The sequence below is a fragment of the Pinus tabuliformis genome, chromosome 9, assembly GCF_031772625.1.
Source record: "Pinus tabuliformis cultivar Carrire ecotype Pingquan chromosome 9, CPIR1, whole genome shotgun sequence".
In the NCBI taxonomy this organism is placed as follows: Eukaryota; Viridiplantae; Streptophyta; class Pinopsida; order Pinales; family Pinaceae; genus Pinus; species Pinus tabuliformis.
The window spans coordinates 662210013-662224976 of NC_142307.1; the positions used below are offsets into that span (position 1 = coordinate 662210013).

A 14964-nucleotide genomic window follows, 5' to 3' on the forward strand; every position below is an offset into this window, starting at 1 on the left:
ATGAGAACTGAAGTTTGATGCACCAACTCATATAGCAGTAACAGTTAGTACTGCAGGAAAAGGACAACATTCTGAAAGATGCAGCATGGTTGGATGTAGTATGGTGATGGGATCACCTTGAAGAAATATGCCATCACCTAAGTTTAGATCTGCAGTCCTTGTCATCAAATCTGCAACCTCATTATGTCATATTCATGGTGAAGATCTCTACTCTTATCTGGTCAAGTCAAAGTGTTGACTTCTGATGTATATGTACCATCTCTCTCTTTGCTGAACTATTGAAGAACATAGAAGAAGAATTTATCAAGGGTTTCCCCACATTGGGGTTTGTCCCTGGTTAGCGCCATATCTTGTGTCCTCTTGTCTTGGCTTGTCTTCTACGATTTATGTTTATGTTCTATCTACAGTTTACTTTAATGCTTATGTGATTGCTAATCTAGAAAAGATCTTGAGCTAACTATAAAAATTGAAATAAATTGCTCTAAGCACTGAACATACCTAAAATTAACGAGTTGTTTATGAACAAAACAAGAATCCTCACAAGATATTGGAGGACATGACTCCTGAGTAGATGTTTACAGGAGTGAAATCGAATGTGAACCATTTATGCGTATTTTATAGTCCAATGTATGTCCACGTTCCCACGGAGAGGAGGATTAAGTTGGATCCCTTGTCACAAAGGGGCATATTTGTGGGCTACTGTGAGGTCTCAAAGGCCTATCAAGTCTACATTCTAGGACAGAGGAAAGTAATTATCAGTCGAGATGTCATATTTGACGAGGACAAGACCCTTCGAAGATCTCATGAGAGAGAGTAAACAAGGGTAGAGGTTTGGGAACGAGAGGCTCCTAAGGCCAAGCAGGGACCAATAATAGGGTGACAAACGGTAGATCTGGAGGAGCGTTGAGATGGACCGAACAAACCTTGGGAGATGTTAAGGGGCATGTGGAGGCTCCTAGCAACACTTTCAGGCAGAGCAAACCACCAACAAGATTTTCTAGTTATCTAGCCTTGTCAAGCAGTATCAGTGAGTATGAGCCTTCCACTTTTGAGGAGGCTACAAATGAGCAAGTCTGGAGGGATGCCATTGTGGAGGAGTATAGCTCCATCATGAAGAATGGTGTGTGGGACATAATACCAAGACCGGATGGAAAGTCGATGGTCACTTCTTGACGAATCTACAAGATCAAACATGTAGTTGATGGCAGTGTCAAGAAGTACAAAGCGAAGTTTGTGGAGAGAGGTTTCTCCCAACAGGAGGGAGTTGATTATGAGGAGACATTCGCACCTATTGCCAAATATGCATCCATTAGAGCAGTCATGTCCATTGCTTCAGAGATGGGGTGGAGGATACATCAAATAGATGTGAGGATTGCATTCCTCAATGGGGTAATTGAGGAAAAGGTGTATATTGAGCAACCTTAGGCCTTTGAGATGCATGAGAGAGAATCTCATGTATGCAAGTTGAAGAAGGCCCTCTATGCGCTGAAGCGTCCATTGCTTCAGAGATGGGGTGGAGGATACATCAAATGGATGTGAGGATTGCATTCCTCAATGGGGTAATAGAGGAAAAGGTGTATATTGAGCAACATTAGGCCTTTGAGATGCATGAGAGAGAATCTCATGTATGAAAGTTGAAGAAGGCCCTTTATGGGCTGAAGCAAGGTCCACACGCATTGCACAAGAGGATTGATATCTTATTGATTTGGGCTTCACCAAGAGCAAGCAGACTCTAACTTGTAGTTTGTACTCGGTAAGTGTGAGTCGCTCATCTTGGTACTTTATGATTTTTTCTTCACAATATCGAAGAAGCTCATAGGGATGTGTAAGGAGGATCTTGCTTCTAAGTTCGAGATTAAGGATATCGGCTTGATACACTACTTTTTTGGATTAGAGGTGTAGCAAGAGCCAAGAGAGATTTTCCTAGGGCAAGGCAAGTATGCAATCAAGATCTTGAGGAGGTTTGGGATGTAAGATTATAGGCCCATGTCTACACCAATGATCACTAACCAGAAAAGTTGAGTGTTTTTGAAGGCGAGTTGGTGGATCCCACATTGTACACGCAGTTGATAGGTTCTTTGATGTATCTAGTCAACATTGGACCGAATATTTGTTTTGATGTGAACACACTCATCTGATTCATGGTGGAGTCGAGACAGGTTCATTTGGTGGCATCGAAGTATGTGTCGAGGTACCTATGAGGTACGGTGGACTTTGGACTGAGATATGTCAAAGTTGATGGAGTGGAGCTACAAGGGTACAAAAATTCTGATTAGGTTGGGAGTGTTGTGGACCAATGTTGCAAACAGCAACATCAAGATAAAATCTGCAAAGCTCCGAAAAACCAAAAAATAGTAAAAATCAAGAAAATATCGGTAAAAATCAGTAAGCATTGACAAAATTAAGATACCACCAAAATATTGGTAAATATCGGCATAGATCCTAACTTTAGCCTCAAAAAAGTACAATAAAGTTAATTTATTGTGGAATACTAAGTCATTTTCTCTGGATAAATAATTTAATTATTTAAGTGACTTACAAATAATCTCAACCATTGATCTCCATGATCTTCTAGAAGAGAGATTAGGGTCAGGGATTTGGGCTTAATAAAGATTATATAAAGAAGCCTAACAAAATGTGAAGACACAAGAGAGAGATAAAACAAGGGAAAGTAATTTTCTCTAGAATGAGTGGCTCAGTAAACTGAAGCACAAAGGATAAGTACAGGAGAATTTGAGGGTGTATCCAAAAGACAAAGTTGTGGAGATTACGGGGCCAAGTTGTTGAGTAGAGAGAGATAACAATTTAATTGGAAAAGTCGATTTGTTGGAAGCCAAATTTATTGAGACACAACGATAACTTGTGGGGAAGGTGCAAGGTCAAATTGCTAGCAGATTGATTAGGCCAAATTTCTCTAGGTTGAATTCCTTCAAAGGTTGATTTCCAGGTGGTTGAACTCCTTGAGCTGAATTCATCTAGTGGGGGCCAAGTTAAAGGTTCCAGTTATTGTATTTCTCTTTTTAATCCTTTGTGGGTTGAAACCCTGATTTTCCAAATAAATAAATGACAGATAATTGTTGTGGGTGAATTATTTATCCGTTGCAATGTGTTATGTTCCCCATACCCCCTCTGCTACGGATATTTCCTTTGCTTGCTGGCGGATCCAAACTCTTTTTTGATCTCTCCAATTTTTTATTTCTGCTACATATATTTCTAGAGGTTAAAAAACAGGTGATTTTATTTTTTCGGTAATTCAAAATCTATTTTGTTAATTAATTAAAATAAATAATTGTCATTGTAAAATAAATCAAGGTTGGTATTAGGAGATTTAACAATAAGAGTCAGAGACAAAGAAGCACCTCAATATTAAGTACCCCCTGTAATATGAAATCGGTGGACACTATCCTCTACTCTCTCAAAATACCTAGACCAGAGATTCCCATCCCTCCTCATCAAGGAGATCAACAACCATAGATCTTACTTCAGACACGTCATGCCCTACTTTGGGATTTCCAGGAGAGTCACCTCATACTTTCATGTTGATAGTGGAATAATGAGATCTCATGTCTCCCCTCAACCTCCCCATTTGGGAGACTGGCCAATAACATCAAGACCAATTTGGAGGCAACGAACCATATATCAAGCCACATCCTCAGAGAGTTGAAGCGATAAGCTCTAGATGGACCAAAAGCAAGGCACATCCCACCTCTCAAATTACTACATCTCCAGAAATTGAGAAATGCGCTAGAAATTGAGAAATGCTAGTACACACACAAAATATAAGACAATTATTTTTGGACAAATGTCCCCAGAAAAACCCAACTTGGGAAAATCGGTGCAGCAGTGAGGGTTTTTATTATTATGCGGCAATGACAAGCTAAGTACAATCTGGATGCTTAAAACTGGCACCACAACAAGAAAATATGGGCAAAATTATTGAAAGGAATTTACCCTTCCTCCACAAGCAATCCCGGCGCAACCTGCCTACAAAAAACTCGGCCTCCTGAAGCTTTTGTGTCACCCTCTATGCTGGACTGCGCAGTCACTATGACGTCTAACCTCTGACTGGTCTATGATGAACTCGTTTTGCCTTCTGTTGCTGAGAAATTCGTCTCTTCGGCCGTTTGGAACCTCTACCCGGCCTCTAGATCTGAGAACGATTTTCTCTTCAGCTAATCAAACTACCCCCTTTGAAGGCTACTGCGTAGAGCTCTGCGCTACCTCACTGGGATAATTCGGCCCTCTCGATGCTGCCTCCCCGGATCTAGAAAAGCTTCCTCCAAATCACTGTCCCTACCCCCCACTCACTGCTTCAATCTCTGACTCTCCGACAACTGATTGCTACTACTTTGGAAATCGATCTGCCAAGAAATTGAATTGCTCAAGTGTGTTCTCCATCACCACATCGATCTTCTCATATAATCCATTGTTGGAGCACCAACAGCGAAGATTAAAACATAATTGATGGCTAGGATCACCTTTGGATCGATCCATGTGAGTTTCTAGACTATATCTCAATTAATACTGATTAATTAACTATATTCCCTAAGTTTAGACTTAGGAAATATTTAAAAAACAGTCAATAATCTGATGGAGACACTTATAGGCGGAATTTCCAGAAATGATTTATGGGTTTTGGAGATCTAGGGCATTGAGATTAAGTGATTTCTCTTCTATTAGTCTTGTGAATGTTTTTTACTTTCTTAGATTAGGATCTTCCTTTACTTAGATTATTAGTGTTCTTTTTCATCAAATAGCTACCAATGCATAAACCATAAAGAGATAAGGGACACAAAATATAGGCTATGAGCCAGGGAAAAAACCTCTCCTTGAGAGGAAAACCCGAATAAATTCTTCTTCTTATAGAAATTCCAATTGACGAATACCAAGACCAAAACCCTTGACCTATTTGGCACTCCAATACCAAGACACAAACAATCCTTCTACTCCTTTCTTCTTCTCACCTACTCTTCAACTTCGATCTACTTCTACTTCAGACCTACACCTTATTTCGACCTCCTTGGAAACCCTAGTTGCAGCACGCACGAGAGAGATATATGGTGATTCAATCCCTTAACCTTCTTCGTTCGGACTGAATAGCTATCTTCTCTGACTCGGCTTGTTGAATTGACTTCACAAGTGATCTTGCAGACCTTGGTTCTTCTCGGTTTCTTCTGCAACATATGTTGCCTCCTTTCTCTGCATGTGTGACAAGAAACAACCCTAAAAACGATAGTAAAACACTCCAAAAGACTTTGTCGTTCCTTTTCTTTACTTTGTTGGTTATAGCACCATCTTCTTTGACCTTTTTTGCACTTATGTTTCAGACCTATGCTTCCCCGAAATTTTGTGTTCTGAACTAAGCCTGAGCTGCCTATTTATAGTGGTTTTCCCCTCAAATTTGCCCGAATTGATCGAGGATGAGGTGACATCTCAGTTGAAAGAGTTTATTAATTCCATCTTGAGGTGACATGCTAGAAGATGCTTGTGCTTGTCTTGGAGGGTCTTTTGACACTTTTAATAAATTATACATATGTGTAACATGCCCAAGAAGGGTCCTTCATACATGACATAGATTCAAATTGACTTTTATGACTAGATGACAAATCCTAAAGGCTCAAAATGGGAGCCATCACTAAAAATAAAATTCCTTGCTCATGAAACCCACGAGACAAGCATTACAATAATAATTTTATTTTTCTTCTTCACATCAATTACATAAAATCACAATTACACATGTCATTATGAAGACCGAACCTAGTTACACTTTTCAACACTCCCTCTTAACTAGGGAGGTATTCATATCAACCAACATTGTCACATAGCAAGGCCTTGACTAACAACTCTATCTCTCCACAAAATCTAAGCACAATGTTGGTGAGACTAATGATGTATAGACACCCTCATCGTTGTCTCTCTCGAAACATACCCCACCTGGGTTCTCAGGGTGTGTTCCACCAGGACTATTCTTATCTTGGATTCCCATTCCTCAAAGAATATCGGTCCTCTACAACTACTCTTATCTTGGATGCCCTAACTCATCCTCAAAGAGTATCGGATGTCAGGTGCTTACCAAATCCTCCATTTTGTCTTCCCAAGTGAAGACGAGAATGTTGTGCCTATCTCTCCCTCTTAATTAGGGAGGACATATCCATTCCAATAAAGGGAATGTACTCATTCCTACGAAAGGAATGTACCTAAGCTCCCTCTTGGCTTAGGAATTTTGCTTCCAAGTTTCTACTAAGTAAGAAACTTGTTTTCATGCTCCCTCTTATTTAGGGACCCACAACATCTCCTCAGGTGGAGATGATGGGACAACCTGTTGCTTGAAGAACTCCTCTTCACGATGTCTTGAACTTCTTTTCGTTATCTAGTTGTCTTCATGTTTGGGACTTCTTCATACGGCATAGACCATACATCACTTTCATCCATGAGTCAGTCATGTCATCATCAGAAAGTGATCCATCAGTCCATATTTGGCCTTCCTTCATGCCATGTTGCCTTCCTCATGCCATATTTCCTTAAGGATCTTTCATCCTACTGCATGGGCATCAATGGTGGAAGACATCCATAGATCTTCCCTCGGCAGACCTGCACAAGCCCATCTAGATATTTGTTCAAAAATAAGAAATGAACACTTAAATCAAAATTACCTTTGTGATGGTCTTTCATCATGACATTTTCTAGTTTGTATCAACATCCTGCATACATGTCGACACATCTCCCAAAGATATATATTGTCAGGGGTCTCTTTCTTTTTCAGACTCTGGCAGAGCCTTCATATCTTTCATGGATATATCCTAGTCAAATCTTCATGGTCTTTGGATGTTGATTGCCTTTATCCATGGTTGCATATCCCACGATTTCTTCCTTCCTTTCTACATACATGTCATTCCCAGGAACTTCCAACCAAAGTTCCTCAATTATAGTCAATTACATATGAGGACATATTATATTGATTTCGTCTAGTGACTGTGTGACCCATGCATTTCTGCATTCGTTCGAAGGAGGAGATCCTTCCTTTGATTATGCTCTCAAGATGGAGCATTGATCCATGTTACCTGCAATCATATGACATGAATCTTTAATATAGACTATAAGCACACATACCTCATTTTCCTTTGGGTCATCCAGAGTTCTTGCTGCAGCTTCCTTGATTGAAAAAGCTTAAATCCATTGATTTGCTTCTCCTTTTATGTCATCATACCATCATCCCATGAATTCCACAAGTTTGGAATTCTTGATGAAACGCTTGCTTCCTCTCTTGATCGGTGAACTTGATGAAGATTCCATCAGCGAATCTTGAGGATCTAGAGTATCCCCATCCAGCAGATGTTTCCTTTTTAACAAATGTATGATGAGCCTTGTATTAGATGACCTTTTTCTTTCTTTTCCGTAAGTGCCAACTATGTTACAAATGAGGTTTCCAAGAGCTATATCTTCCCAGAGTTGACTGCCATACTTTTCTATGTTGATGTCACGAGCTCTTGCTTTCAATGCTTCTATGATGCCATGATGCATCCCATCATTTTTCTTAGTGAATCATGATAGCCATATCTTACAACAGAAGACTTAGGAACTTGAGAAGAACTTAGGTGAGGAAGACTATCTCAGTCATAGTAGAGATATCTTACTTCCTCTTTCTTGGACTTCTTCTTTTCAGCTTCCTCCACTTCTTCAGTGATATGAGTTTCTTCTTTTCCTCTTTTGTTATTGTCCTTGATCTTAGAACAATCTTTTTGTAGTGCCCATAGTCTTGACACCCATAGCATTGGATCTTAGACATATCCCTTTTCTTTTTCCAAGAACCAGACTTTCCAAATTTTCCCTTTCTTCTTGTCATTGTAGCATAAGCTTGATTTTGCTCACCTGCTCCCACATCAGATTTGGCCTTTAGTCTAGATTCTTCAATCTTGCATAGTGACCATAGATCCTGGAATGGAGTTACAGTAGCTTCTTTCTTCCCATAAATACTTGAAGTAAAGTTACTCCATTCCTCCAATAGTGCATTTAATACAATTGTAGTCATTTCTCTATCAGACATGACTTCACCCAGATCTTGTAGTTGATCGCATATTTCCGATATCCTCATAAAGTATGAGGCTATTCCATCTTCCCTTGATATATTCAGCTTGTAGAGTTCTTGCGTTAATGGGATGACTTCTCCAGCAGTGCTTACAGAGTACAAATCTACCAGTTTGTCATAGATTTCATTTGAAGTTTACAGTCTGGATAAATATGGGATGAGGGGATCCTTGATAGATTCTATGAGATTCCTTTGAGCCCTAAATTCCCCTTTCATATACTTCGCAAGAGCTTGAGCATCTTACTTTCTTGGTTTAGTGATAGATCCTTTGACCTGTTCCATAACCTCATTTTCAATGAGATTCAGATTTGTCATTTTCTTCCATGTAAGATAATTTGAAGCCCCAACCAATTTGTTGCTTTCCTTGCAAAAAGACATTTTGACAGATTTAGATGTGGACATAAATATACTAACTTGATAGAATGATCCTTCTTGTTGCTTCCTTGATGTTGATGATGATATAGAGGATAGAAAACTTCTCCTTGATGAAGATAGTTTTCTTCAATAATGATCCTTGATCCCACAGAGAGGGAGATCCCTTGGATCTTTTGATGATGATAATGTCTTCAATGGTAGGGATCTTGCTTGAGAGAGAGATCACCTTAGAGTCTTGATGACAACGCCTTTTGATCTAACTTCCTTTGGATGAATAATCTTCAAAACACTTCAACTTGATTCGTAGATCTTTACAACTTTCGTAGATGTAGGGTTTTGGCCTTCTTTTCTTGATGATGATCCCAATACTTCTTTGTAGACTTCTTTGATCTAGGGTTTTGACGCTTTCTTTGTAGATCTTGACTTCAAGATGATCTTTGATTTGATGTCTTCCTTGAGATTTGATCCTTGAGTGTCCCTTGATAAGATGCCCTTCCTTGACTTAGTCACCTTAGTTCTAATACCATGCTAAGAAATCTAGGGCATCGAGATTAAGTGATTTCTCTTCTATTAGTAATTGCTTGTGAATGCTTTTTACTTTCTAAGATTAGGATTTGCCTTTAATTAGATTATTAGTGTTCATTTTCATCAAACAACTACCAACGCATAAACTATAAAGAGACAAGAGACATAGAATACAGGCTATCAGCCAGGGCCAAAACCTCTCCTTCTTGAGAGGAAAACCCGAATAAATTCTTCTTCTTATAGAGATTCCAATTGAATACCAAGACCAAGACTCTTGACCTATTTTCCACTCCAAGACCAAGACACAAACAATCCTTTTGCTCCTTTCTTCTTCTCGGCTACTCTTCAACTTCGGCCTCCTTCTGCTTCAGACCTGCACCTTATTTCGGCCTCCTTGGAAACCCTAGTTGCAACACTCACAAGAGAGATATGTTGATACAATACCTTAAAATTCTTCGCTTGGACTGAACAGCTATCTGCTCCAACTCGGCTTGCTGAATTGACTTCACAAGTGATCTTACAAACCTTGGTTCTTCTCGGTTTCTTCTGCAACAGATGCGCCTCCTTTTTTCGCACGTGTGACAAGAAATAGCCCTTAAAATCGTCTCGAAACACTCCAAAAGACTTCGTTGTTCCTTTTCTTTACTTCGTTGGTTATAGGACCATCTTCTTTGACCTTTTTCGCACTTCTGTTTAAACCTATGCTTCCCTAAAATTTTGTGTTCTGAACTAAGGTTGAGCTGCCTATTTACAGTGATTTCCCCCTCAAATTAGCCGACTTGATGGAGGATGAGCTTACGTGTCAGTTGGAAGAGTTATTAATTCCATCTTGAAGTCGACTTGCTAGGAGATGCTTGTGCTTGCCTTGGAGGGTCTTTTGACTCTTTTAATGACTTATACAAATGTGTAACATGCCCAAGAAGGGTCTTTCATACATGACATAGACTCAAATTGACTTTTATGACTAGATGACAAATCCTAAAGGCTCACAATGGGAGCCATCACTAAAAATAAAATTCCTTACTCATGAAACCCATGAGACAAGCATTACAATAATAATTTATTTTTCTTCTTTACATCAATTACATAAATTCACAATCACTAAAAATAAAATTTCTTGCTCATGAAACCCATGAGACAAGCATTACAATAATAATTTTATTTTTCTTCTTTACATCAATTACATAAAATCACAATTACACATGTCATTATGAAGACCGAACCTAGTTACACTTTTCAACACCTTCCCCTCACTCACTGCTTCGATCTCTGACTCTCTCCAGCAACTAATTGTTTCTACTCTAGAAATCGATCTACCAAGAAATCGAATTGTTCAAGTGTGTTCTCCATCACCACATCGGTCTTCTCTTATAATCCATTGTTGGTGCACCAACGGCCAAGATTAAAACATAACCGATGGCTGGGATCATCTCTGGATCAATCCGTGTGAGTTTCTGGACCATTCTCGCCTTATCTCATTTAATTATTATTAATTAACCATATTCCCTAAGTTTAAACTTAGTAAATATTTAAAAACGGTTATTAATCTAATTGAGACACTTCTAGGCGGAATTTCCAGAAACGATTTCTGGGTTTTGGAGATCTCATGTATTCTAGCCTCTCCACCAACTTCCATAGCTAGAACACATCACAACCAGACCTCTCAATGGTTCCATGGGACACCAAATGTGAGTCAATGCCCAATTTGACCCCCCTCCCCCTTGGCCATCAAACCCAAGAGACATTAACATCAATGGCTTCATCGTTAGATCTCCCCTCCCCCTTGGCCATCAAGCCCAAGAGGCCTTGACATCAATGGCTTCATCGTCAGATATATCTCTCTCTCTCTCTCTCTCTCGGCAAGCTCTTGAGTTCCACTATTGGACATACTCACCCAATATTTCATATCATACCTCTGTCAAGGTTATATACATGTGTTTTCGGGTTATACTACCACAACCTTCTTTCTTTATGTTATTTTCGGCATTCTCTAGCTCTTTGATTTCATGGGGTTTGTCTTTCAAGTACAATTGTGCTGCTGGGAGAAGCAGTCATTATCGTCCTTATTTTGAGTTTTCCTTTCACTCTGGGCACATACTATTTCCACTTTTTCATCTAATTGCTGCTGCAATTTAATTCATAGCTTTGCTCTCAAAAGATGTTGGGCTTTTAAAGGGCACCTCAAGTGTGCCAATTTAGTTTCACTTTCACACAGATTTATACATTAAAAGACAACTCACGAACATCTTATGAACACCCACTTTGCCTGGAAAAGCACCAAGTCTAACAGAGGCACTTAGCAGTAACAAAGTTAGATTGCCTATAGTTATCATGCTGAACTGTCCATCTTCTTAGGGCAGATTTGTGTGATAGCATGATTCAAATACAATATTGATCGGTGTTTTGGAGAGTTGATTCAAGCTACTTCAAGATGAAACTCTAATTAAAGTTGCCCATCCAGAGTAGGATGGGTGATATCCTGGGAAATACTATTGAGGTCTGATAAATTACAGTCTATGTCACATGGTTTGTGTTCATGATCTACTTTTAGTTAAATACATTATAATACATATATTAAATTTAGTACCTGTAGCATTAATATTATCTTGTAAGATAGCACAGATATCGTCCTTTAAAATCGTGAAGGTAACATGGTGCGGCGCAGGAAATTAAGAAGCAGACAACCACCTTGGATTCTCAACCATCAAGGGGGGTTGTAACCATTATAGCCTACTGTGTGTATACATTCAACCAGTAACAGGGACACATACCATTCCAACTGGCAACAAGGGTCCATATTTCACTTCAACTGATGAATATGCAGCACAACATTCTGACAAGGGTATCTATCCATTTGGGTATTTTCAGACTTTTGACAATGGAGCAAGCCAGGCACTCACTTCGGTGAACTTTCCACAATGGAGCAAGACAAAGATCCATTTTAGCAAATGCAGACAGCAAAGATTGCGCCGAGGAATGCTCAACATGTAATAAACTTCTTTCTGAGTGTTTAACAAATTAACCCTCTTCATATTCAACAAATCTGAGTTGAATTTTATGAGCGTTTTGGAAATTGTTTGATTTCAAGTTTCTTTCTACAATGGAGCAAGACAAACTTACAAAGATCCATTTTAGCAAATGCAGACAGCAAAGATTGTGCCGAGGAAGGCTCAACATGTAATAAACTTCTTTCTCAGTGTTTAACAAATTAACCCTCTTCATATTCAACAAATCTGAGTTGAATTTTTTGAGCGTTTTGAAAATTGTTTGATTTCAAGTTTCTTTCCAGAATGGAGCAAGACAATGATCCATTTTAGCAAATGCAGAGAGCAAAGATTGCGCCAAGGAATGCTCAACATGTAATAAACTTCTTTCTCGGTGTTTAACAAATTAACCCTCTTCGTATTCAACAAATCTGAGTTGAATTTTTTGAGCGTTTTGGAAATTGTTTGATTTCAAGTTTCTACTTAGATTACAATCCTGACATAATATACTTATGACATTAACCAAGTTATTTGATAATGATCCTTTGTTATTTCTGCCCATCAGAGATAACCCTGTGCAGCAACTTGGCTGAAACTAAGTAAAAGAAATTGGTTTCAGTAAATGCATATTCACAGAAAATGGGATAGATTAGAAAACGAAAGCAACAACATTCTGTATAATGAATACTGACCAGCCTAGATCCATCTTAACTCCAAACCTGCCACATTGCATTATAACATCTCTTCCATACTGGTTAATCATTTTTATTTTATTTTTAGTTTTAGTTTTGTGCAATTTGACAGAGTCGAAATGTTGTATTGATAATTACGATTATTTTTTTATTTTTTTAACTATATTTAATTTTTATTTGATTTTATTTCAACCGAATCAAAATGTTTACTGGCATTCCAACATCTCCCCGTGTATATGTTTGCTTTGATTTAATTTAGAAGATATAGGATAAAAATAAAATAAAATATATATAAAATATTTTGATTTTGAAATTAGTTATGGTTTTTGGGCATGAGGTATTAATAAGCCATGGTATTGTAAAAAAACCTATTTGCAAGTTAATAATATCCATGGTAAAATGAGGGTGAATATACATGGTTAAGAATCTTGTTATATTGTAAGTTTATTGTAAGAATTAAGTTTTTATGTGCTTCTTAATTAAAATTAAATATGGCTAGAGAATCATTTTTTTACACCACTACATCTCCCCAATACCATTTTGCTTTTAGAATTAATTTAAAAGTGTTATAAAATTAAATTAAATTAAAATATTTAAAAGATTGTTGACATACAATCTTTCTTACATTACATCTAACGCCTACACATCTTCCTAATATTGGGTTGTAGAGTGCCTCTCGGCGCAATTAAAAGATGTTAAAAGTAAACTTGAATAACAATTAACAGAATATAGACATTAAATAACAAGAGCCTACCTCTGCCGCAGGGATGATAAATAGCGGTCAAGGCATTCATGATGCACGGCATGACCACAAGAAGAAACATGGATGCCATCACAGTCGTTGGGTCCAAATCCATCAAATGCTGAAGCCCTAAAGTTGAGAGTGGATGATCCCCTGCTAGGAGCTTCAGAATGATTTTCTGGAGCTTGTTGCTGGTTAGACATAAATCTAGAAATAGCCGCAACATACTCTGCAAGGACTGCTGATATTGCGTCATTGCTACCAGCTGCTGTTTCTTTTCTAATCACTGCCGGCGATTCACTGCAACTACCAGTAATAATTGAAGATGCGTCTTCTCCATGATCATTTTCATCTACAATTACAAAGTCATCCTCCATATTATCTCCGGAAACTGGCAAATTCACGTCTGAATCATCTGATTCAATATGGTGGTCAGTTGTTCTAGCATTTACAGGCAGCTGTACTCTGAGAATATCTAGAAGTCCCTCAACTTCTATAGGCCCAGGCCCATCATGGTTTAGCCCATCCAAAGCATTTTGAATCAAATGCCATAACTCATTTGTCATTTCCCCAGTTCCTGAATCAAGTGCACTCTCAGGAGCCTCATTTCTTTCATTATGAGCTAAATCGTTTCCACTCTTCCGAGGACTTGACTCCCATGAAGGAGGACCCCTCTCAGCAAAAGAAAGAAGGCGAGACTTCTGATTTTAACAAAAACAACAGGTGGTCATAATAAAACAAGACTTTACAAAAGAAGATGAGCAATTCCACTACTTCCAAAATTATCATAGAGAAGCAGATAAGGACTCACTTGCACAAAAGTTAATAGAGCTGTTGGACTTTCACCTCCTGACTCTCGGCAGAGAGCACAAAGTATAGGTGTTGTCCCTTCTGAAGCTTCCACAGGAGACCTTTGTTTCACTTCTGAATTGTTTTGCTCCAGATTTCCTGTTGCATCAAGACTTGCAACAAACTTTGCCTGTGCTGCTTTCATTTTTTCCTGCAAGCAATTAACACACACACATAGAGAGAATCATTTCATCTTGTGCAGGAAAAGCTACATTAAAGTGTATCTAATTCTAGATCAACAATGACACCATATTTTGATTGGCTTGAAGCCTTTGAAGCAACATGAAAGGCAAGCTCGGCCATTGCAAAGGGTTGCTGCAGACAAGCACATCCACATACAATGTGGACTCTATAAGGAGTACTGAGAAGGCAAGAGAACAATTAAATGAAATACGTACTCAAAAAATGATTTGGATGACATTTTTCATGAGAAAAATATTTAAAACAAGTGAAACACATTAGAAGGAAGAAAAATAAATTAAATCTGAAAGCAGGGGAGTTGAAACCGTGTAAATATACACTTTTCCGGATGAATAATCAACAATCACCATCGGAGTCTTAAGTTAATTGTCGCATGCTCCGTTCCAACCTACAACTTAGGGTACATATCACATAGTCTATGAAGTTCCAGCCTCCAGGGTATGGACATGGGTATTCAAAACCGGCCAGTTCATTAGGCCACATCTTCAAACCAGTTGAAAAACCGGGTCC

At 38.5% G+C, this 14964-nt stretch overlaps 1 protein-coding gene across 2 annotated transcripts in view; it reads right to left on the reverse strand.

Moving 5' to 3' along the window:
- Positions 1 to 14964, reverse strand: part of PRT6 (proteolysis 6) — a 221844-nt gene that overhangs the window by 101142 nt on the left and 105738 nt on the right. For both annotated transcript variants that reach the window (XM_089438457.1, XM_089438458.1), the window contains 2 exons: positions 14216 to 14404; positions 13417 to 14105 (listed from right to left, as the gene is read on the reverse strand). In XM_089438457.1, the coding sequence (XP_089294583.1) occupies positions 13417 to 14105; positions 14216 to 14404 (878 nt within the window). The remainder of the gene's footprint in view (positions 1 to 13416; positions 14106 to 14215; positions 14405 to 14964) is intronic.